This window comes from Otolemur garnettii, unplaced genomic scaffold (assembly GCF_000181295.1).
Source record: "Otolemur garnettii isolate 467f Iridium unplaced genomic scaffold, OtoGar3 scaffold00132, whole genome shotgun sequence".
Classification (NCBI taxonomy): Eukaryota; Metazoa; Chordata; class Mammalia; order Primates; family Galagidae; genus Otolemur; species Otolemur garnettii.
The window spans coordinates 4333698-4357316 of NW_003852527.1; the positions used below are offsets into that span (position 1 = coordinate 4333698).

Below are 23619 nucleotides of genomic sequence, written 5' to 3' on the forward strand. Positions count from 1 at the left end.
CCTGTAGGGCCAGCTACTTGGGAGGCTGAGGCAACAGGATCACTTGATCCCAGGAGTTTGAGGTTGCTGTGAGCTATGAGGCAATGGCCCTCTACTCAGAGTGACAAAGTGGGACTCTGTCTCAAAAAAAAAAAAGAAAATTAAAGAAAAGGATAAAAAAAATACTTGTTGAATTATGAATGAAAAAATACATCTATGACTTCACATGGAAAGAGGGAATGATAGTTTGGCTACAGATATGACTTCAGAGTTGGGCAGAATGTACAGATCTCCCACACTTAACTGAGAAAAGTGCTCTCAAGTGTTGGATTCGAGCTTAAGAAACCATCTTGTGATGCTAACTAGGTGTTAATTTTTTCATACAATTGGTAAATATGCTGAAGACCCCTCTCTGGTCTCAGATTCCTGAGGCCTGGCTTCCATGGTGAATCCTGGTCTTCTTAGTTTCTGTATATTAGATTTTCTCCCCTCTTCCCAGAAGGTTTAGAAAGCAGCTTACTTTTCTTAGAATTTAGTGATCCAAAAAATAAAAGTACATAGTGTTTGATAACGATATAGCCAGCATTATCAAGTAGAAATGAATTCTCAATTTTCCTTTAAAGCATGAGGAGAACTTTGAGACTCTTTGGGGTTGGGAATGATTGTTATTTGTGAAGCACTTACAGATTTTGTTTGATTCAACAGATATTACAAAGCGTATAAAAAACAGGAAATTCTGCAATACAAATGTTCTTTCCCCTTCTGGAGACAACCCAGATTTGATTCCATTTCCTCGGAAAAATAAGGCACTGTAGCTTACAGGACTTGCCCCTCTTCTGACTTTTCATTGCACGAGTTACTTGCACCGCTTGTTCACCCTTCTCTCTCCAGCTGGGCCTTTGTAAAGGTTCAGGGAGCATCTTTACTGCTTTCCATCTTCTTCTCTATCTTCACAAAGCAGTTACTTAGCAAGTTTTGATTGATATACGGTGAGTAGACAAGAAAAAAATAGCATACCTTTAAAAATTCAATGGTTGTTGCTTTTAATATTTAAATTGTTAAATTAAGGTGTATAGCATATGCCTATAATGTTAGCTGCGGTGGAGATAACTATGGCCGTCTACAGAGAGAAAAACAAAAAGCTATTTATTGCCTGAACTTTTCATAACTATACACTATCTTAAGCCTACTATTCAATATCCAGTGCACAGGCATCTAACCTTGACTCAGAAAAATTATAAGTTCAACTGGGCATGCATAGTTATTAAGTTTTATAATTTTAGATTATCCCTGTCTCCTTCACTGGGTCATAATTTGCTGGGACAAGGCACTAGTGACATCTGTAATTTAGAGTTGTAGCAAAAGCACATGATTTAACACTGACCTATCTGAATGGCCTCAGCAAGTCAAATTTTGTCATCTAAAATCAAGAAAATATATTCTGAGGTAGTTCATCTTCTTTGGAGCTGCTGAAAGAGCTATGGAGTCTCTGATTTTATTCTCAGAAAGACATTAGCACCAGAATGTTGACTGAAGCTCAATTCATAACTCACACATTGTGGAAGCAACTCAAATGCCCATCGACCCATGAATGGATTAAGAACTGTGGCATAGGTACACCATGGAATACTATTCAGCCATTAAAAAAGACAGAGACTTTACATTTTTTATGTTTACCTGGATGGAGTTGAAACACATTCTTCTTTGTAAAATATCTGAAGAATGGAAAAAAAAAATCGAATGTACTCAATACTAATATGAAACCAACATATAAACAATTACATGCCCATAGGATAAAACACAAATATAATATAGCAAGGGGAGGGGTGAGGAAGAAAAGGAGAGAAGGAAGGAGAGGGCCATTCCCAGGAGTGGGAAGACCCCTGATGGGATCTCACCTAAAGTGCACAATGTGAGGGCGTTCAGCATGCAGCCTGGTGAGGGGCTCAACAACTTGCCCTGGGAAGTGAGAACAATGAGCCCTCCTATTAATTTGAAATAAAATTAAAAAAATCAAAAACAAAAATCGAGAAAGGTGACAATGCATTCCATATCTGTGATAAGGATTCCCAAAAATGTATATAAAGGGCCTTCAACATAATAGATGTTCAATAAATAGTAGTTGTATGATTATTGTTCCCTTCTGTAAACACTGTTAACAGCGCTTAAACTATAGCTTCACACAGTTCATAAATTTTATTCCCTGACTAGGTAAAGGGAAGAAAACAGTGAATGTCTAATACAAACTTTGTTTTTCTAAAATATTGGCAAAAATCATTATTACCACGTAAAATCATTCATTTATTCTGGACTTGAAAAAAGCCTTCACCAGAGATATGCCAGGAGAACAGGTTGAAACACTCTGCTGGACTATAAACAAGTCCATGTTACTTTAATATATTCTGGTTCCCAAGTTCTGTATTACTCACAGCAGAAAAGGCACACAGAGAAATCTGAGGATGGAGGAGCTGCATTTCTTTATGACCTTATTTGAAAGATAAACTCTTTGGGGAAATATAATTCATTCAGATTATCAAGACCCTGCTGTGCAAATCTACAGTCTGGGAGCACACCATGGAGATCAAAAAATATTTACTTTATTCTGTTGGGTATAAAACCTTTTAATGAATGCATAATTAAGACAAAAAAGTGTATACAGCTTTAAAAATTCCACTGCTGAGCCAAGCCATTAATATCCAAGGCACCATACCTGGTCGTGATTCCACCTGTTCCCTATTTTGATTACAACTGAGTTATAAATCAAGGTATTGTGAGATGACCCGCCCTGGTGCCGTGGGACGGAATTGTACTCCAGGAGAAGAAAAGGCAACATGAAGGGTGCTGGTGTGGCTGTGTGGGGAAGGGCTGGCCCTTCTGAACAGGCTGAAAGAAACCGACAAATAAATAACATCCAAACCTTTTAATAAGCCTTGGGATGAATCGTGTAGGAAAAAAGTTATTATGTTTATCACATATGTAAAGGGATCTGTGAATTTTCTCAATACTATCTTACAGTTTATAAGATAAAGTCTAATTATTATGGAAGAAAAATGAGCTGTTCGTTCACAATGCAGGCCAGATTACTTGGGATATAAGATAAGATAATATAAACCCAGATATTTTTATACATATAAATATTTAACATACAGAGAGATATGGGCATATTTTGTGAACAAATATGTGGGTATGCTGGACAACCACGTGTAACTCCATATTCTGATAAAATATGTAAATGATGTCATGTGGTTAAATAAAAACAAAGTATTAGCAGCAATTCAAAAAATACGAGAAAAAACCCAGCATGCTCTAATTTTTGGAGCTTGGAAGGCCTATATAAATATGTTTATGCTGTATAAGAGAGGAATACTACAATTAGGTTACTGGTACATTTTCATAATCAATTGTATGCATAATATCTAAGGCTCATGAATAATTTTCTATTGTTCCTACGAAAGTCTCGAGTAAACTGGCACTCTAGTAGGGAGGGAGCACAGAAATGTGGCCTTCAGCAACAACTAAAAATTCTGGCCCCCATCGCTATGTGCTGCAAAATGTGTTTCAAAATTTACTCAAGCTGACTCGGCACATCAGGAGCTCACCAATGAGTTACGAACTATCCAGGGGAAATTAATATAGTGTATGTTTTCCCTTTAATTGAAAATAGTCTACCTTGACAACTAGGGTTTTAGAAGTAAAATCTCAATAATTACAAATGTTTTTTGGGAGGCAAAATTAAGTTTAAACATTTTAAAAACGGCAGAGTATAAAAGTAATATACTGCCTTACCTGCTGTAGTACAAAGAATGCTGAAAATCAGCCCCAAACCACATACACTTTAAATCATTTCTCAGCATGTCAGCCATAACTTAATAAAGTAGTTTTTTAAAAAATCCCTCAGTTATCTACATAGACTGTTTGTCTTAATCATCATTATAAACAAGAGTGAAGAAGATCAGAAGGATTTCTAGGTTCAGATCTGCATTGTTTTAGCTTTTATATTTTGGATACTAATAAGGACACATAACATCAATATTTTTAGAAGTACACACCAGGACCAGTTCAAATTTATCTAACTAGGATGACAATCTTTTCAAAATTTGAATATCATTGAGTTAATGGCCAGGTCCCTGAGTACCTGGGAACAACCTCTAGAGGAGTTCTCAGCAGGGACCCTCCAGCACAGACACTGGCATCCCATGGAAATGCATTAGAATACAGATTCCCAACTCAGAAACTCTGGGGAGGGCCCAGTAATCTGTTTTAACCAGCAATTCAGGTGACTCTTTGCTTGGTCATGTCTAAGAACCAGTGATCTGGAATATGCATTTGAGTGGAAAAAGGAGTGACTCCATTCTGCACAAACATGGTCCTGCAGCCAACCAGCCACGTGAAGATAGGGGCAAACATCATCTGAACGTGTGGGGCTGAGCCCTGCCCACCTGGAGCTGAGGTTCCAGGATACAGACAGGCAGTCACTTTCTAGAGCCTGTGATGTGCAGTGGGAAGAAAGCAGGCTGGGAAGCCGCCCGGAAGGTTACAGTGCACAGAGAGTGAGAAAGGGGTGGAGGGAAAGTCTGGGAAGGAAAGACAGGGGGTGGCATTCTCCCCGAAGGTAATAAATTACATGTGTGCTCACTTCGGCAGCACGTACACTAAGATATAACTTACATTAGTTCCTTTAAACAAGGGCATTGCTGTTGTCTACCCTAGTCAGGAAGCATAGGACACCAGGCAACTTTATAATAAAAAGTTGTATCACAGAGAGCCCTCATGGTGCAAGCGGAAGGAATTTAATCAAACAACATGTGTTTCTAAGTACCTACTATGAACTGGAGCTAGATAAAAGCCTTTTCCAATTGTTTCTTAGATCCTGTATACAAGATGTTTTATTTACAGAAGAGCAGAGGAAACAATGAAGCAGAACTTCTATCTACCAACTGTCAATACTATGTAAGGTGCTCCTTTTGTCAAAGCACGGACTTTATTATTTATTAAAGTACAACTGTGGTCTGATGTTTTCACATTTCAGAGGCAGGGAGAAAGTGATGGTTCACTTAGTTATTTGGGACTTTTTAAAAACAATGTATGTACTCCTATAAAATCAAAAAGATGTGGCTGAGAGGGGGAAAAATACCTTCTACAGAATGGTGATTAGTCTCCAAAAGTTCAGGAATAGACTTGTCCAATTTGATTCAATGAAGATAGCAAAGTTGCTACAATTTCCAGAAATGAAAGAAGAAAAGCCAGAGGGATAGGTAGGAGGATAACTGGAATTAACAGAGAAATTCACAAGTAAAGCTTTGCATTTACTGGGCTTGGCTTCTAGGGCACCCACGTTGTGGGATTCTGTGTGGTAGGATACTTTGCATGCACTATCTCATTGAGTTCATCAACATCCCTAAGAGGCAGATCATATGTAGGGTGCCATATCTGTACTTCACAGATGAGGAATGGGGGCGAAAAGGGTTAAGTAACTTGCCCAAGGTCACACAACTCTTTGGGACATGAACTTATACCATGGGGAGACAGGTAAGTCAGTCAAGACACACAATACTGTCTAAGCAGCCTCCTGGAAGATTTCCCATAATTAAAAACAGCAGAGAAATCTAACTCTAACTGGGTAGACTGATCAGGCAACTCTGGACGAGGAGATAACATGTGAGCCAAGTACTTGAAGGTGAAATAGGAATTCAGAAGGTGACAAAGTGAATTAAAAAGAATCCACAGAAAAGGAGGCATCATACAAAGAGCTTTAGGTACAGGGAAATGCATAGAGTTCACAAGGCTGAGGCATAGCACATGCGCAGTAAGTTATTTTTATTAAAAAAAAAAAGACTCAAGTGGTAGGAAGTGTCAGAGTAAAGACAAACCCTGTGTGCCAAATTAAGAGGAATAAACCTTATCCTGAAAGTTATGGTGAAAGACTGAATAATGAATGATTTTAAGCAAGAGTGTGATATGATCAGGTTATTTTCTTTAATCAATCAAACAGAATTTTTCATGAATTAAAAAAATTCTTCAAACTCAATCAAACAGAATTTTGGAGGAGGTACTGGTGTGGGGCAAGAATGAAAGCAGGTTCATAGGTTAGAGGAAGTTTCTTCAGCCCAGGTACTAAGGAATGAGGATCTGAACTAAGGCAGCAATGGAAAGAGAGAGAATGAGAGAACTTGTAGAAGACAAGGGAGCAGAGCTGAAAGGTCTTGGTGCCTGTGTACGTGGCGCACAGAGATTCGAGGATGGCTCTTGGCTTTCTGGCTGGGTTCACATGCACCATGGTCGTGTACCTACAGCACTTCCAGGCTAGGCAGCTAGCTTGGAGATGACAAGAAAGCTGTCCTCGGGGTACAGAAGATCAGAGTACATTATGGAGATAAGAAAGAGAAAAAATAGGGTTGGAAAACTAGCCTGCAATCAGGAGATGGTAAGCTAGCTTAGATTTTGTGGCAAAAATTGTTTTGTGAGCCAAATAAATGGCACAGTCCCGATTAATGTTAGACTACAAACAAGGAGCCCAGTTAAGTTACTGTAGGAAAGTCCAGGACAAGAATCCAGACCTGACTGATGTCAATGACAAGGACAGAGAAGGCAGCACACCAGAGAACTAGTTAAAAGGCTAAACCAGTAGAATTTAGCGGAACTCATAAGGTCATGGAGGAGGGTAACATACATGAAGCTTTCTGGCTTCGGTGATTGAAAGACAGTGCATGAAAGAGTGACAGGAGTGACAGTGAGCAGAGTGACTGCCCCACAGAGCCTCTGAGACCCGAGGAACGGTCAAGTATTAGGCTTGGCTATAATGGAAAAATACCGTTAACTCCTGACAAATTCCTGGGCTGTAAGCCCTCAACAAAATGGAGTAAATCTGGTTCACTCCCAAGATAGATGAGAAAGTGCTCACTAACTTCTTGCTTGACTAACTCCTGGGCCTGGGAAACGAACCGACTATCTGTGGACTGACCTTTAGACCAGGGGTCCTCAAACTTTTTAAACAAGGGGCCAGTTCACTGTCCCTCAGACTGCTGGAGGGCCAGACTGCAGGCCCTGGGACGAGTTGGCTGCTAAGCAGGACAGGCAGTGGTGGCAAAAACACTCAGTGGGCCGGATAAATGTCCTCGGCTGGCCACATGTGGCCCGTGGGTTGTACTTTGAGGATGCCTGTCTTTAGACAATACCAGGTGGAAGGAATACTAAATCAGATATATGATTACAGAGACAAAGATGTATGGAGGAAAAGTACTGAAACTAAAATGTATGGGAAAATACTGCAACAAAAATATATGACGTATGGCTAACTAACTGCAAAATTCTGCTTCTGTACAATACTTGCTTGCTACCCCACCTGAATGCACCTGGATAGCCTGCGTGCCAACCAGGATGCAAACCAAGCCTTAAAACTCCAACCCCTTAAGCACTTGGGGCAGCTCTCAGAAACCCCACGTTGGGACACTGAGGCAGTCACTGGCCGACTCTTCAATAAAAGGACTCTGCCCGGAGCTCAGTGGGTAGGGCACCAGCCACATACACCTAGGCTGGCAGGTTCAAACGTGGCCTGGGTCAGCTAGGCAACAATGACAGCTGCAACAACAAAAAGTAGCCAGGTGTTGTGGCAGGTGCCTGTAGTCCTAGCTTGAGGTTGCTGTGAGCTGTGATGCCATAGCACTCTACCAAGGGAGACATAATGAGACTGTGTCTCAAAAAAAAAAAAAAAGGACTCTGCTGTAAATTTGGTTTGTTTGGCAATGTAGTCTTTGTGGAACTCCTGGGCACAATACAAGGAGCTAATGGAAGAGGAGCTTGTAAACCAAATAAAGCAAATGAAAAGAAGTATGAGAACTAGGAGCAGAGTCCTGGGAAAGAGAGACACAGAGAGAATGCGTCTGTATCAAAATGCTGCAGGCGGATCACATTAAGATACCATCCAGGGGCCAGGTGCTGGGGTTCACACCAGTAATCCAGCACTTGGGAGGCCAAGGCAAGAGGACTGCTGAGGCCAGGAGTTTGAGAACAGACTGGGAAATAGAGCAAAACCCTATCTCTACAAAATATCTTTTAAAATTAGCTGGTCATGGTGCTGCACACCTGTAGCCCCAGTTACTAGGGAGGCTGAGGCAAGAAAATCACTCAAACCCAGGAGTCTGGAGGCTATAGTGGGCCATGATCACGCCACTATATTCCAGCCTGGGTAACAGAGTAAGACTCTGTCTCTAAACAAAAGGCCCACTGCATTTGACAGTTAGGAGGCTTTGTGACCTTTGTTGGAACAGCCTCTGAGAAGTAATGAGGCCAGAAGACTGAGTTCCACAAGGCCAGAAAGTGGAAGGAAAGGAAGTGCAGACACTGGGCACATCCAGTAGTGCTGGGGAGGAGAGGGCTGCGTAATAAGGGATGAAGAAAAGGGCCAGGCGCGGTGGCTCATGCCTGAATCCTAGCGCTCTGGGAGGCCAAGGCAGGTGAATTGCTGGAGCTCGGCAGTATGACACCAGCCTGAGCAAGAACAAGACTCTATCTCTACTAAAAATAGAAAAATTTAGCCAGGCATTGTGGCAGGCACCTGTAGTCCCAGCTACTTGGGAGGCTGAGACAAGAGGATCACTTGAGCCCAGGAGTTTGAGGTTGCTGGGAGCTGTGATGCAATGGTACTCTACCTCACTCTATGAGGGTGACAAAGTGAGACTCTGTCTCAAAAAAAAGAGAAAAGTTTCTCCCACCTTATTGGTCCCACTTATAAACCAAAAAGTGGCAGTGGAGTAGGAGATCAAAGCCACAGGAAACGGCGGTAAGTGATGCAGAAAGGCACAGAAGGTAGCTGAGCTTCAGAGAAGAGGGCAGACGCTCTGCCGTGAGCAGCAGAAATAGTTACAGAGGGAAGGCGTGTGGGAGGAGGATTATCTCAGATAAAACACAGATTTTCTTTTAACCTAGTTTCCAAGTAACAATAATGGAATTAAGGAGAATGGTGTTTCTTTTATTTATTTCAAAACAGTCCAGTGTTTTATTTTCAAGAAGAAAACTATACGCTGAAAGTGACCTGAAAATTGCCCCCCTAACAATTGGCTTAGAATCAAAATTACTCATATTAAAAAAATCATTCAAGACAATCTTTCCCCTCTTTAAAAAATGACAAACAAAGAAAATAGAGAACCCTAGATTACCCACCCAACAAATTAAAATGCCAAAAGGAGTCCCCAGCCAGCCAGCATGCCCCTGGGCTGTCCTTGCTCACATCCTTTAGTGTGGGTTTGAGGATTAAAATCACATAAAAAAAATTAATTGGGACCCTAAAATGGCTACTAAAGATCTTATGATGCATTCTGGAGCCAAATACGAATGATATCTGGCAAATATAATATTCTGAATGACCCATGCCAGACAGCAAATACTCTTGATTAGAATAGATAACTAGCAGTTGGCTATGCTTTAACAGATCTGATAGATTTCCACCCTTTTTTATCATTTTTACTGATTAAAAATAATCCAAAAGATTAAGTCATTTATAATACATTTTCCAAACTTTGTACTTAACTTTGTCCAAACACAAGAGTATCTGCTCTAGCGAACTGTGGAATGGCACTCAGTTACTGCATTTGATTATGGGTGTATTAAATATATATGTGGGTATAATCATCTGTCTTCTCTAATGTGCAAAAGAAAATGGCTTGGTATTGGAGAAAAATGAGCATGAGTTATAACTTCTCAACTTTGAGGGTAAATTATTCTATTCAGAATACGCATGATATATTGTGTATTTAGGCAATGCTGTTAATTTAATAATTAAATTATAATAATACATTGTTTAGAAGAGATAACTCCAATAAGTCATTATAGTGTTAAAAAATGATAATCTAATTATAGTACCATAAAATACAAAAGCTCCTCAGTGTCAAATTTAATCCCTATAGAAAGTATTTTCAACCTAAAAAACATTCAATGGGCAAAACTAATGTAAGGCTGGTAATATATTTCTCTGGCCATGATATAAAATTTCAGTATTTAAAAAGCAGAGAGGGCAGCGCCCCCGTGGCTCAAGGAGTAGGGCACTGGCCCCATATACCAGAGGTAGTGGGTTCAAACCTGGCCCCGGCCAAAATCTGAAAAAAAAAAAAAAAAAAAAAAAAGCAGAGAGAAAATTACTGACTGGAGGCACCTTCTGATTCTTCAATATATACTGAACTCCTACCACATGAGGGAAAGGAGGGACTGAGTACAAAATTGGTATAGAGCATGACCCCTTCCCTCAAGAGTCCCCCCCCCCAACCCCGGAGTAGCTGGGAGCAGTACAAGATGCTCCCAATAGCATTAAACGACGTGCACAATGATGCAAAAGTCACACGCACATACTTTCGGCCCTGATGAAGATACTTTAGGGATCCAGTGTTTCTCAAGGCTAAAAGTAGAAAAATTTTTTCTTAGTAAAACCCCCATTTGTATAAAACAACATACGCACAAAGACCCAGAATTTCCCTAACCCCATCGTGAGAGACTAGTCTTTAAACCTTTGTACCTTCGCTGAAGAGAAAAAATGGCTAATTCTCACCATGGCCCATTTAGTGTGAAACTCAGTGAAGAGGAGGGATGCCAAACAGCCTTCGGTCACAAGGGAGACAGGGCAGGGGTGCTCCTCCCTCCCACTTCCCTCACCTTCCCTCCTAGCATTGAATGATGAATAAATAGTGAGGCTCTGGGCTTTGCTTTCCTAGATGATCCACATGTGCACCACAAACAGAACAACACCTCCCATCTGGGGAAATGATCTCTCATGCTTGGAAAAGCAGAAAACACAACCAGTGGGAGAAACCCCCCTGTTTCCCATGCAGTGATAAAATGCTCCACCTATAGCCCTCAGGAGCCTTTCCTCTCACATCCCAGCAGTCTCCTCTTGCAGGTCACGTCTTTCACATAAAAGTGCTAAACTAATGCCGCTTAATGACAAATTAATGTCCATGAATAAAAAATACACCTCTAATAGCATAGAGTAATTTGCCATTACAATATCATCATTGGACATGCCCCTGGTTTAATACGATGTATTTAATTCATAACCTAATGAGTGATATATAAAAAGAGGGAGATGAACCCTGCAATTACATTTATGTGAGTCTGTCACCTTATTTGTAAAACCTTAGAGTCATTTACATTCAAATTAGAACAAATGAGTGATTTCACAAAGTGCGCTGATAAATGACCACAGCAGCCCCAGACAAAACTGTATTTCCTGTGAACACATTAACAGTTTCCTATTATTTGTTAAAAATTACAATGCGTATTGCCCAGTGTGGTGTGAATAATGACTTTTTTACTGATTAGGTCAGAAGAGTAATATGTAGCAAAATAAATAATTTTTCTTTTCATTTTTTCTGATTTTTGCTTTAAATTAACTACTGCATTCTGGTGGATTCACACTGCCACCTGCTGTCTGGGAACAGACACTGGACATACACTCCTATCAAAGGGAGTTTATATATTCATTACTTTGGTGGTTTTATAAAAAAGTCTATGTGATGATTCTTTTTTCTCAACACATTTAAATTGCTTATCATTATAAAGACTGTGATAGCGAACAGAAAGAACATTTGTTCACCAAAAAACAGGATATATTATTGGAGGAAGGTGCTATCAAATTTAAAACTTCTGTTGGTTGATTTTTTTTGAAGCTAACTATAAACAAAGACATCTTTAGCCTAGCACAGTGGCTCACATCTGGAATCCTAGAACTCTGCGAGGCTAGGATTAAACTAGCCCTGAGCTTAGGAATTTGAGGCCAGCCCAAGCCACAGCAAGACTTTATCTTTACTGAAAACAAAAAAATTAGCTGGGCATTGTAGAGGGCACTTGTATTCTCAGCTACTGGGGAGGGTGAGGCAGGAGGATGCCTTGAGCCCAGGAGTTTGACGTTGCTGTGAGCAAGGCTGACAGTACAGCACACTACCCAGGGCAACAGAGTGAGACTCTGTCTCATCTTCAGCAAAGGACCTGGCTCCTAACACACCACTTCTAGGAAATCCATCACCGAGTCCGGTGCTGACACCTCCGATCTAACAACACCCTGATGCAGAGGACAAGGAGCTATGTGTGATGTTTTCCCCACCCCTGCCACTTGGGACAATCTAAAGGGAACTGAAAGGACCTGCCTGCCACCAAGGATCTCTACCAGCTAGTGTTCTCCCAAATGGCAAGTCTCAACACAAAAATTCTGCCTCAGGGCCCAGAATAAAGTGGGCCAGAAAGGCACTAGACCTGGAGATGAGGCTGGGGAAGAACAGGCCTGGCCTTGGTGATGAAGATCAGGACTTCTGTAGGGACATCATAATGCACCTGAAAGGTTATCACAGGAGGTAATGAAAGACTCCACACCAGAGCAATATCCTAGTCTTCAATTGAAGTTTCTTCATCCCTAAAAAGAAAAGAACACCCACCTGCCTGTAGGGGTGGCTCAGCAGAGTGGGAATGGGAGTCCTTGCAGCACACTCTGTGTGACAGGCCCTCACTCAATGTGCATTGCCTCACTTCTCTGGGAAAGACAGTGATGCTCTAGGGACTGCAGTTTGGCATGGACAGAAGGTAGGAACAAGCAGAGAACCTAGGAGATATCGTAACCTATAAGCAAGAATGGGAAGGGCCTGGAGAGAGGCAAGACCCCCTAACTCCCATCAGTTAGCATCATGTTCACTGGCTCTCCCTTTTATCCCTACAAACATGCTTTGGGCCTGGGTGGAGACCTCACAGCCTACAGGGCTAATTCAAACCTGTCCTCACTGACACAGAGGGGCACTGTTCCTGCAGTGTGGGACACTTGTCCTCAGCAGCCCACCACAGGAAAACAAGAGGAGGTAGGTGTTCATACAGGGGCCTGAGGTGTCTCTCTCCTTTTCGGGGTGGGGGGCAGAATCAGCATCTACATGTGTTCAGAGGATCTTCAGGCCCAGGCAACAGCTGGTGATAGCTGGCGGCTGGGGAGTGTCAGGGAGCGTCCGCACCTGGTTATCTTTGGACACTCTGCTAGTGAGCAGTAGTACTGGTGACAGAAGGTAGTAGAGCAGGGTCCACCCTTCACTCCTCTGGCAGAGAAACCAAAGAAACAATGGTAATTTCAGAACAACAAAACATTGCCAGACATCTTAGTGAGAAGTATAGTTTCAAAATCTCTGAGTTGACAAAGTACTACCTGAGAATGGAAAATATATTAGCATTGACTGACAGGGACCGATCTCCAGGTATAAATTGAACATTGGAAATTTTTCACATAAAGATTAGTTTTACAGGGCGGCACCTGTGGCTTAAAGGAGTAGGGCACCAGCCCCATGTGCCGGTAGCAGGATCAAACCCAGCCCCAGCCAAAAACTGCAAAAAAAAAAAAAAAAAAAAAAAATTATTTTTACATATTCAATAAAATGGTCTCGTACAAAATTAAAGATCATTTGATCAATACTGCCAACAAATAGCAAACAAGCATAGCTGTAAGACTGTATTGAAATATAAAACAGATTAACCCAATCTGTGATTTTTATAATCCTAAGAGCGAAGCAGGGTATATATTTTTAGAAGACTGGATGAAGGTTTCTGCATATACATGATTTGGGGACTCACATCATCAGTTTCCTTCTACAAGTCTGACATCTTACAACAATCACAGACAAGAAGGAAAAGTAAGACTATACAAGAGAATGACATGAAAACATATTTGTGAAAGTTTCAACCACTGTCAAAGGAACCTGAATGGTAACTGCCCATTAAATGTATCTGTATACAAGTTACACTTTTACCTAAGCAAAGAAATGGAATACAACAGTTAAATTCCAAAGTGCACAAGTCACTTAGTACCTCAACAAATTCATCTGATAGAGTAGGAGAAAATATCCGTGTACTTGTGATGTTCCCCTGGAATTCTTATTTATAGAAAATTGTAGGTATAGGTATCCAAAGATACACACATATATACACACCATTTATAATACACATCATGATAACCAACACTGTAACCAAACTTGTATCATCAATATGCATCAACAATTATTATCTGTCAGGGAAAAAGTGAATCAGGTCATGATGCATACAGCTCTTGCAATATTTGACAGAGAAATGTCAAATAAAAGTAATTTCAATTTTATAAGTCAAACACACACTTCTGAAGTTGTATAACCTTTCTATATGATTCCCATTTGCTACTGGCAGAAAAGGATTAAAAACAGCTTTCCCATACCACCTAACAATATTGAAGGGAAAAGAAAGGAAAGTAAGATAAAAATAGTCAAATATGTACTGTTAGATTAAACCTGCTCAATGATGACAGAAACGTCCTGTGTTGTATGTGGACTGCTTCTTGGGTGCACATGGCTGCACTTATCACACTGTCATTCAGTGAGGCACTGGCTCCTATTCCCCAGGGTTGTGAGGAAGATTAAGTAAGATGCTGTATGAGAAAGAGCTTTGTAAACAACCTAACGGGCACCAGAAGTCAATGATAAAGGAAATACTTAAAATTAGAGAAAATAATTAGAAAGAAAATAAAGTAATTGGGCAAGAAAACAATTTTTTTCTGCTAATATCATGTCATATGCCCAAAGATAATGGAATTATCTTAAAAGTATTGCTGTTGTTATAATGCTGTAATAAATGTAAGTGAAAGTGACCACCAGTGGGGTAAATGGGAAGATCCTAAAATTAGAAATAAGTTCTTAACTCTCTGTAAAGTCAGTCTGCCTAAGATGCCCTATATCTCCCTACCTACCTAAGAGTTTTCATTCAAGAAGAAAAATAGTCTTTGGAATCAGGAAGGCCGACCACTCACCAGCCATATTGCCTCAGATAAGTCGGATAAATTTCAAATCTCTGATTTTCATCTATAAAAATGTGCAGTTTTAAGAACTGAATGTGAATACATCTGTAAATACACACTCAGTGCTGGTGTACAGGAGTTTTCTCTCCCTCTTGCTCATGGAGCTTTTCTGACCAGCCAGCAAATCAGAGGGACACACAAGGGACACTCAACCCCTCTACAGCATTCAATGCCTGGGAAATGCAGGGGTATTAATCACATATGACTTTGCGGTATGTTCGCTACTGTTACTGCGATCTTCAACTATCACTGAACATGTCCTGCACTTGTTATCTCTGAAATCAGAGAACCCTGTTTCAGACTAGGACCCTGTCCAGTGTCATCTTTCCAGGACCCACAGGGAACCCTGCATGTGGCTGTTGAGTTAATCTGCTGTGAGGACACAGAGCTGCAGCTCCCTCCTGGGAGCCTCCTGGAGACATTCCACCACATTTTACCTGTCATTCAGCTCCAGCTGGCGAGGGACAGCTTATAGGTAAAGGAGAAAGGTACATGAAGGGCATAAAAGCAGGATGAAAGCTCACATACCTGGATGAGATAGTGGGAACATAAATTGAGAAGCTCTAACAGCTGTAGGTGACTGCCAGCTGCTAACACATCCTGGATCACACCTGGCTCCAACAAAATCTGTTTGGGTTTTTAATAAAAAGAAATCCATACATTAAATTTAAAAATCAACATAATATTGCTTAATGTATAAATATACCATACTATATTTAAATTTCTGCTTTATATATTCTACCTGAATTAATACTGCTCCTTATTATGGAAGTCAGTTCTTCTCTTTGTATTCAGATTAATGAACTGCGGCCCTCACTCTAACACCTGAATTTTCTCTTTACCATGTGGGCTATGTTTATTCCCTGTGTGTAAAGCCCTGCACTTAACCACCTGTTTTTTTAGGTGGATATGGATATTTTCAAAGAACAATATAACCCTCTTAATTCAGTTTGTGATATAATGTTATAAAATATAAAAGAACAGAGTTTTACTTTTTTCAAAGTATTATATATTTCAGATTTTGCTTTTCAGTAGGATCACAGAAACAGTAACGTCAACACATATCTTAGGGGAATGGGCGATACTTCTCCTTGCCATATGCGCCCAGACGTGGATATTATCCCACTTTATTTGTGAGTCATGGAACAGTAAACTTCAATCACAAACTTTCATCTTTATCTTTCTCAGTCTCAAATTTTCTCATCTCTTCTATTTAAAACAAAGGATATATAAATAGCATTTGTAGAATATAAAGACATCACAAAGAAGGAAAATCTGCCACGATTACTGGTGATAGCAATTCTTCAGTCTTTCGGTGTAGTCTAATTCTCTGCTGTGGCTAGCTCTTGAGCAGCTGAACAGGGCAGGAGAAAGACCTACAGCCATCCTGACGGAATTCACGTTACATGCATGACTGCCAGGCACGAGGAGGCCTTGATGACACCCCAGCCATCCATTCTTTTGCAGTTTTTTTTTTCTTGGCCAGGGCTGGGTTTGAACCCAGCACCTCCAACATATGGGGCCGGTGCCTTACTCCTTTGAGCCACAGGTGCCGCCTCAGCCATCCATTTTAATCCGTGTCCCCGCCCAGGGGTTCCGGAGTCTGGTCTCCGGAGCAGCACATCAGCACCTCCTGGGAACTCATGAATACAGCAAACTCTGGGTATCTCCCCAGGCCCACCAAACCCAGAAACTGTTAGGGTGAAGCAGCTGCTGTTTTAACAAGCACGGGAAATGTCTTAACACATTAACTAAGAAAATGGGGTGATGGCTATGTTAACCAGTTTGATGAAAATATTTCCAATTGTATATAAAACCAGCACATGGTACCCCATAACTGCATTAATGTACATAGCTATGATTAAAAAATAATAATAACAAGTACAGGGAGGGAGGCACGAGCCCCTTCCGCTCTGCTACTTCATCACGCTCCTTTCCCCTCCAGACTCCAACTCCTCCTCTGCCTCGTTTTCCATTCACCATGTTCCAAAAGCTCCACCACCAAATCCACCACCCACCTACCTGATCTGTATCAGTGGGTTCTGCCCTTCCCAGTGTGCCACCGTGCACTTGATCCCAGCCGTTTCCGCCTGCGATTGTTCCCCCCCTTTCCTGCATCATTGTGTCTTTTCCCACCAGAGGGCAATTCCCATCAGCTCACCAACATACCCCAGGGCTCTTACCTTAAATAACGGACAGAAGGCCCCTCCCTGGACACCACAGTCCCCTTCATAACACGTCTCGGGGTGTTCTGTGCACCTCACTGTCATTCGCTCTACTCTGCCCTCTGCACACCCACTCCTGTTCCCACTGTTCCACTGAAAATGTTCTTGTCAAGTCACTGGTGACTCTGTATTTCCAAACCCAACAGCCATTTCTCAAAATATTTAATCTTATTCAAGCCAGCAGCAGTTCACAAAGTTCACTGTGTTCCTTCTTAGAACAAATTCTTCCCTTCCCTCTGGGACCACACTCCTTGGTTTTCTTTGGCTTCGCTGGCCAGTCCCTGGCCTCTACGCTTTGGAGATGCCCAGAGCTGAGTCCTCAGACCTCATCTCTCCTCTCTCCCCTCACTCTGTGGATGGTCTCATGCAATCCTATGGCTTTAAAACCATATTCAGTTGACCCTCAAACAACAGGGGTTTAAACTGTGATGGATGCGCTTACACAAAGTTATTTTTTCAACCAAACCCAGATCAAAAACACAGTATCTGTGGGATGTGAAATCTACATATACAGAGGCCAACTTTTCCTTCAACTGGGCTCTGCAGGATGAACTGAGAACTTGTACATGTTTGGATTTGGTATTCTGGGGGGTCCTGGAACCAATCCCCTGAATACACTGAGGGACAACTGTATACACTGATGACACAGAATCTGTTTTTCCTCCCCAACCTCATCCCTGGAGTCCAGACTTTCATATCCACCTTCCTGTTCAGCATCACAATGTGGATGTCTAATGAGCAGCTCAAACTGAGCACACCCCAAACAGAAACTCTTGACCCTTTCACCACCGCGAGCACTGCTGCCATCCCAATCCTACCAAGTCAGGAGATAGCAACCACCAGTCGTTTAGGCTAAAACTGCAGAGTCATTCTCAACTCCTCCCGTTTCCTTCATACCTCACACCAGGTCCAGCAGCCAGTGCTGTGGGCTCTATCTTCGGGCCAGCTCCAGAACCCAGTCACCCCTCACTGCCGGCATCCTTACTGCTCTAATGCAGTCCACTCTCCTTCCTCAACCCTAGCGAGGTGCACTGCTTTCTCCTTTGTCACCTCACACTCCTTTCAATAAGAATAACCAAATTCCTCCTTCAAAAACATCAATGAAACCATGTTGGTCCTTTTATTCAGAAGACCAATGACTTTCCATCTCAATGAAAATAAAACCCGAAGTCTTCACTGTAACCAAAAAAGTCCCTTGAACATGCTGAGCGCCTCACTATTCACACCCTGTTGTCTCTGCCCAGCTCACTCACTCACGGTATCAGTGTGCCTCACTCCTGCCCACCCTGCAGACTGCTGATCGCGATCCTCTAACCTGAGACTTCTGTGACCATTCCGTGTAGAATGGAACCCTGTTCCCCAGCGCCCATCATTCCCTGTCTCCTAGCATTGTTTTATTCTTCATCGTATCACTCACCACCTCATATTTCATATTTATTTGTCTGACTATTTTGTTTCTCTACTCACTGGGATCTACACTCCAGGAGAGCAGGGACTTGGTCTCTTTTGTACCCCTGGCACTTAGAGAATGCCCAGCACACAGCATTGCTCAATATTGATGAATTTATTTCATTAAAAATATTGATGAATTAATTGATCTATACACATTTTAATTCAGCATTAATTTTAATTAATCTTAGTAATTAATGTAACCTACAAAGAAAAAGAACTTTAACTTATATCTGAGCTAGCAAAGAAGTGAAAAAGTTTAGCACGTGAGCCTAAAAATACCAACAGTTGTCTTATTCTGAAAATTCTTTATAGCTCCTTTTCCAGCTAGTCAGAAAGAGAAAACTAGGTTTCTCCAGCTCCTCAAGGAGGGAGACTTTGACTGACATTCCAGAAATTAGTGCCGCTCCCATCGCAGGAGCAAGGATGTGACATAGTCTTTCAGGAGAGACATGGCCTGAGGTAGAGAATGGGGACTAGACGGATTAGAAAGGTTAGTTTTAGCCTTTAAATCCTGTCAGCTGCACTCATTTCACACGACTGGTATGCATGATAACCTCCAAGGCTTGGTAATACCGAACACAAAGACAGATACCACAGAGACGAGATGAACACCCCTCACGTCTGGGACACACCCAGCAGGCTGACGGCGAGAAACTGTGCTAGGAAAAACCCACACTGAGATGTTGTTTTTGTCTTTCTTATTATTTGTTCTGTAGTTTTTTCCTCCACTCATTATAACGTAAGTTTTTCTAAAAGACACTTTAGCACAGAAAAACAGTAAGTGCTTTTAAAGGTTTGGAGAAAGGACCTTCCCCATGTAGCTGGTTCTCACAGAAACAGAATGAGCCTGTGCACACCCTGCTGTATTAAATTCGCTGTTTGGCTTTGTGGTGACTGGCTGCTCTAATACGATTTTTCCAGAGAATTTGTCTGGGCAACAATAAAAAGAAAGATTCGATCTCCTCTTGATTTATAGCGTGGTGAATTTATCTATCACTTGCCTTGAAGGGCTGGCCCCAGAGCATTACCTCTGTAGAATACACTATGCACATTTACAATGGACAACTAAGGAAGCTAAATTTTAAGTTCTGCAAAGCATCACATTTAGGCCTTTCAGAAGCTTATGCCCACCACCATGGACTCAGACACTCAAACCAGGAGGGTCACTTGAGGACCACATAAGGAACAAAAGGACGTCCCCGGGAAAGCTAGAAGTACAGAATGGAGGAGTAGGAGCCAATGCAGGCAGCTTGACAGAGCCAATCCCTCACTGGTCTGGAGGAGCACAGCTTAGCTAGGGGCATAAAAAGTAGGCACAACAAAAGTCTTAATCATAAGAGATCAAGAAATTTCCAGATGCATAAAGCCAAGGGCCCCAGAATCAACAGGGAAAGTGAAAACACTAGTAAGTTGATTAGGCCTTTACCTTCAATGATGCTCACCTGTGTGGGTGGAGCTCACCTGACTGGATGGAGCTCACCTGTATGGGTGGAGCTCACCTACACAGCTGAGACTCCTTCAGATTTGCAAACAGGTTTGTACTGAGCATCAGGAGCAGGCTTAGGTGGGCATGAATGTCTCTTGTTCACAGGGCCATCAGTATGCTCTCCCTGCCTTTACCCACAACTGACCTCTGGGTGGCAGAGCACAGGAGCTTGCCCTTAAAAGAGGGGGGCTGGACAGTGCCAGCTTGGGTGGTGACACTCTCATGACCTGCAGTAGGCTCAGGAATCTCTTCTGCAGCCTTAGGCAGGCATGGGCATGTGAACCAAGGAGAAGGCCACAGCTGACTTCTGCCCCAAACACCCAGACTCTGTACTTGTTTTGGTGGGGATAAGAACTGGCCGGCAACTGTGATGCTAGATGGTGTGACTAATTAATAGAGGTAAAACCCACAGGTGCAGGAGAAGGGGATGGATGCTTGATGAGCAATAATATTATATCAGAATTCAGTTATTAAGATGTCCAACCACTCTCCTGGGAGAAGGCACTCTTTAATATTTCTGTCTAAATATGTTCTCTGGCCACCAGTCCAAGCAGAATTGGTAGTAGGCAGGTGAACTGGCATAATTCCTAATGAAGGCCCTCAAAACTGGTCTCTGCAATATCTTCAGGCAGGATGCAGGAGGAGTGTGGGACCTGAGGTGGGATTCTGCACAGGGCATGATGGCCTGGGTGACCTCAGGCAGAGCCCACCCCTTATTAGTCAGGAAGGCCAAAGCAAAGACTGACCAGGTGGAGCAGAGACAGCCCACAACCCCCAGGGCTTCCTGGTCCTGGTCCCTCCTTCAGCACATCTTCCTGCATTGCCAAGTGTCCATTCTCTCAATTCTGTCTCGTCCTACTTCTCTTTATTTTCCCTCCTACTTTCACCTTGTTTCTTGGACTGGCTATTGGTAGGGATGGTCTTTAATAGCCATGGCAAATCTCAGTATGACTTTTTCTTTTTGGCCTATAAACAAAGGAGTTGACATCTTCTGAAAATATTGTATTTTTAGGTTTTCAAAGTTATCTTCCTCATTTCTTGCTTTAGGACACTTTAAATTACTTGCTTCTGGTTTGTAGATTTAGTAGGCTGAAGAATTTGAGCACATTTAAGCCCAACAGCACTAAGCACGCTTACACACGTGCACATGTGAAGATACTTTTGCAAGCACAAGCACTCCAGCAACTGAAATTAGATGTAATCTAGCACAAGAACAAATCAGTACATTTTCCCTCTTCTCTATACTTCGGGACTTCTTTTCTCTATATAACAAAATGGCAAGTTATCACAATTTTGAACATATGAATTATCAAATAAATACAACAGCATAAATTGATTTTAAATGATTAGATATTTAATACATATAAAACCTTTTTTCATAAAGTTCTCTTGTGTAAGAGAATCTTATAGATGAAACCTGAAACACAAGATCTGCTTGGCTGTGAGAAATCGTCCTACTTAGGTGAAGTTTTTGCTTCAAAAGCATGTGGATTTTTAATCCACAAGGTGGCGCCCATGTTTCAAGCAAAGGATTTTCTAAATTACTCATACACTGCACATCTACATCTGACACCATAAATGCAAATCCAAGGGAGGGTAATGAAACACATGAGTTCTGCTTTGTAAATATTTCTATCACACTGGGAAATGTTCATAGATATTTCTGTTGAAGGGCTCAATCTGAGCAATCATGATTCAGTAATTCTTCATAATTCAGGGAGTTCAAACTTTTGAAACTTGTATTCAGAAACCCTCATAGTGGGTTTTACTTTTAAAACTTATCTCCAGCTCTGTGACCATCTACTCCTTCTGCTAAGGGCAACAGTCCACTGCTCTCCACACTCAAGCAACACCTCGTCCTCCATCCTCAATCACCTCCTCCTCACTTCTTCAATCAAGAAAACAGATCAGATGTCAAAATTCGACTTATTCTTCAAATCCATCTCTAAGTCCACCTCCTAGCAAGTGCTTTCCTCCACTCCAACCTCCAGCTGGAATTAATATCATGGGATTAACGCAACAGGGGTCAGGTGAACTAAGCCCTGGAGCTCTAGGTCCCACAGCTAAGTTCAAATCCTGGCTCCTAGACTAGCTGGCAACAGAATGAAAGGAGCCTATGTGCCTCAGAGTCCTTATATGTACAATAAAAATAGTATCTACCTCAAAATCTTAAGGGTGGAGAAAATATATGTGTATCATTACAATTGTGTATCCCTATATGCAAAGAAAAGGCTTAAGAAATATAAGGCTTATTTTGCTCACAAACTTTGGGTCAGGCAGCTTAGAGTGCCAACTAGCCAGCTTCCTTGTTCTTTCCTCCAAATCTAGACTGTGGTTTCAAAGTCACAGAGTGGCTGCTATACCTCCAAGCATTGCATCTGCATTCAACACAGAAAGAAAAGGGAGAGCATAAAATAAAACCCATTTGCCAGGTGAGTCTATCATTATTTATCAGAAAAACTGTAGATTTCCTACAAACTGTCACATAGACTTCCATTTACATCTCAATGGCATTACTAGCTGCAGAAAAACCTGGGAAATTGACTTTTTATGGCTGGATGCACCATTGTCCCAAATCAAATTAGAGTTCCCTGTAAAAAAAAAAGAGGAAGTGAATATCGGGTGGGCAAGCACAGGGTAAGCCATGGCACTCAGCACAGTATAATTTTATAGTAAGTCCTCAATAGATATTCACTATTACCGGTTTCTTTCTTGTGCAAATAAGCGCTTTTGCCCTAAGTTGTGCCCTGTCATTGTTTTACCTACAGTAACTTGACGGCAGAGTCTACCCTGTTTTATGTTCATTGCTAGAAAATCCGAGTAGAGCGCCTCTAGAATATTTACTTCAGAAATTTCCTTGAAACACAATATCTGAAGAAAATGTCAGAATATGTCAAAAGCCTCATGGGGAGCCTGGGCACATGCTAATCCTCATCAATGGTTATCTGATTAAAGGATCAAATAAAGGGACACAATAGGCATTTATAATACCAGCTAGAATATCATGTCCAAATAAAGGTGACCTTTGGGTTGGGAGTGTATGTAATGAATGCGTGATTTGATTAATTCCTTAAGTTTCAAATTTTGTCAGCTGGCTTTCTTGCAAACATAGTACACTCATACGCATTTCTGAAAGATCTCAATATCAAACATTTAAAAATATTAACTAATAAATCTTTCAATTTATCAAATAAACTTTTACTTTATGAAAAAGCAACCAACTTTTCCATCTATTATTAGAATATGTAAAAAGATAAAACTAGACTTGATTTTCAGAATATTTTTAAATAATGTTGAAAACTACAAAGGCAAAAGAATAAAAAACCTGGTTTAAAAAAAAGGTGTGGGAATCAGCTTAAGAATTGTTATTTTCCTCTGTAAGTCTGGACATTCTCATTTGGCTCCTTTGGAATTTCTAGGGTCACAGTCAGGAAGGACAGCCTTCTCTAAGATAGCAACAAGAAACTTCAGAGCAGATAATGAAGCAAATATTACATTACTAGAAAAACTACATCCTGCTCTGACACAATGCAATTTAGAGAAGGATTTTCCATTCTATAGATGTTGCTGAAACTGGTTCTTCCTTTCCTGTTTTAGGACATAATGGAAAGAAAACAAAGACTCAAGCACGTAGCTTGAGT

The 23619-nt window shown here is 41.3% G+C and overlaps 1 protein-coding gene across 1 annotated transcript in view; it reads right to left on the reverse strand.

Annotated features, from left to right (window-relative positions):
• KLHL32 (kelch like family member 32) overlaps positions 1-23619 on the reverse strand; it is a 167051-nt gene that overhangs the window by 36272 nt on the left and 107160 nt on the right. The window contains exon 5 of the mRNA XM_012810385.1: positions 15344-15442. Coding sequence (XP_012665839.1) covers positions 15344-15442 — 99 coding nt within the window. The remainder of the gene's footprint in view (positions 1-15343; positions 15443-23619) is intronic.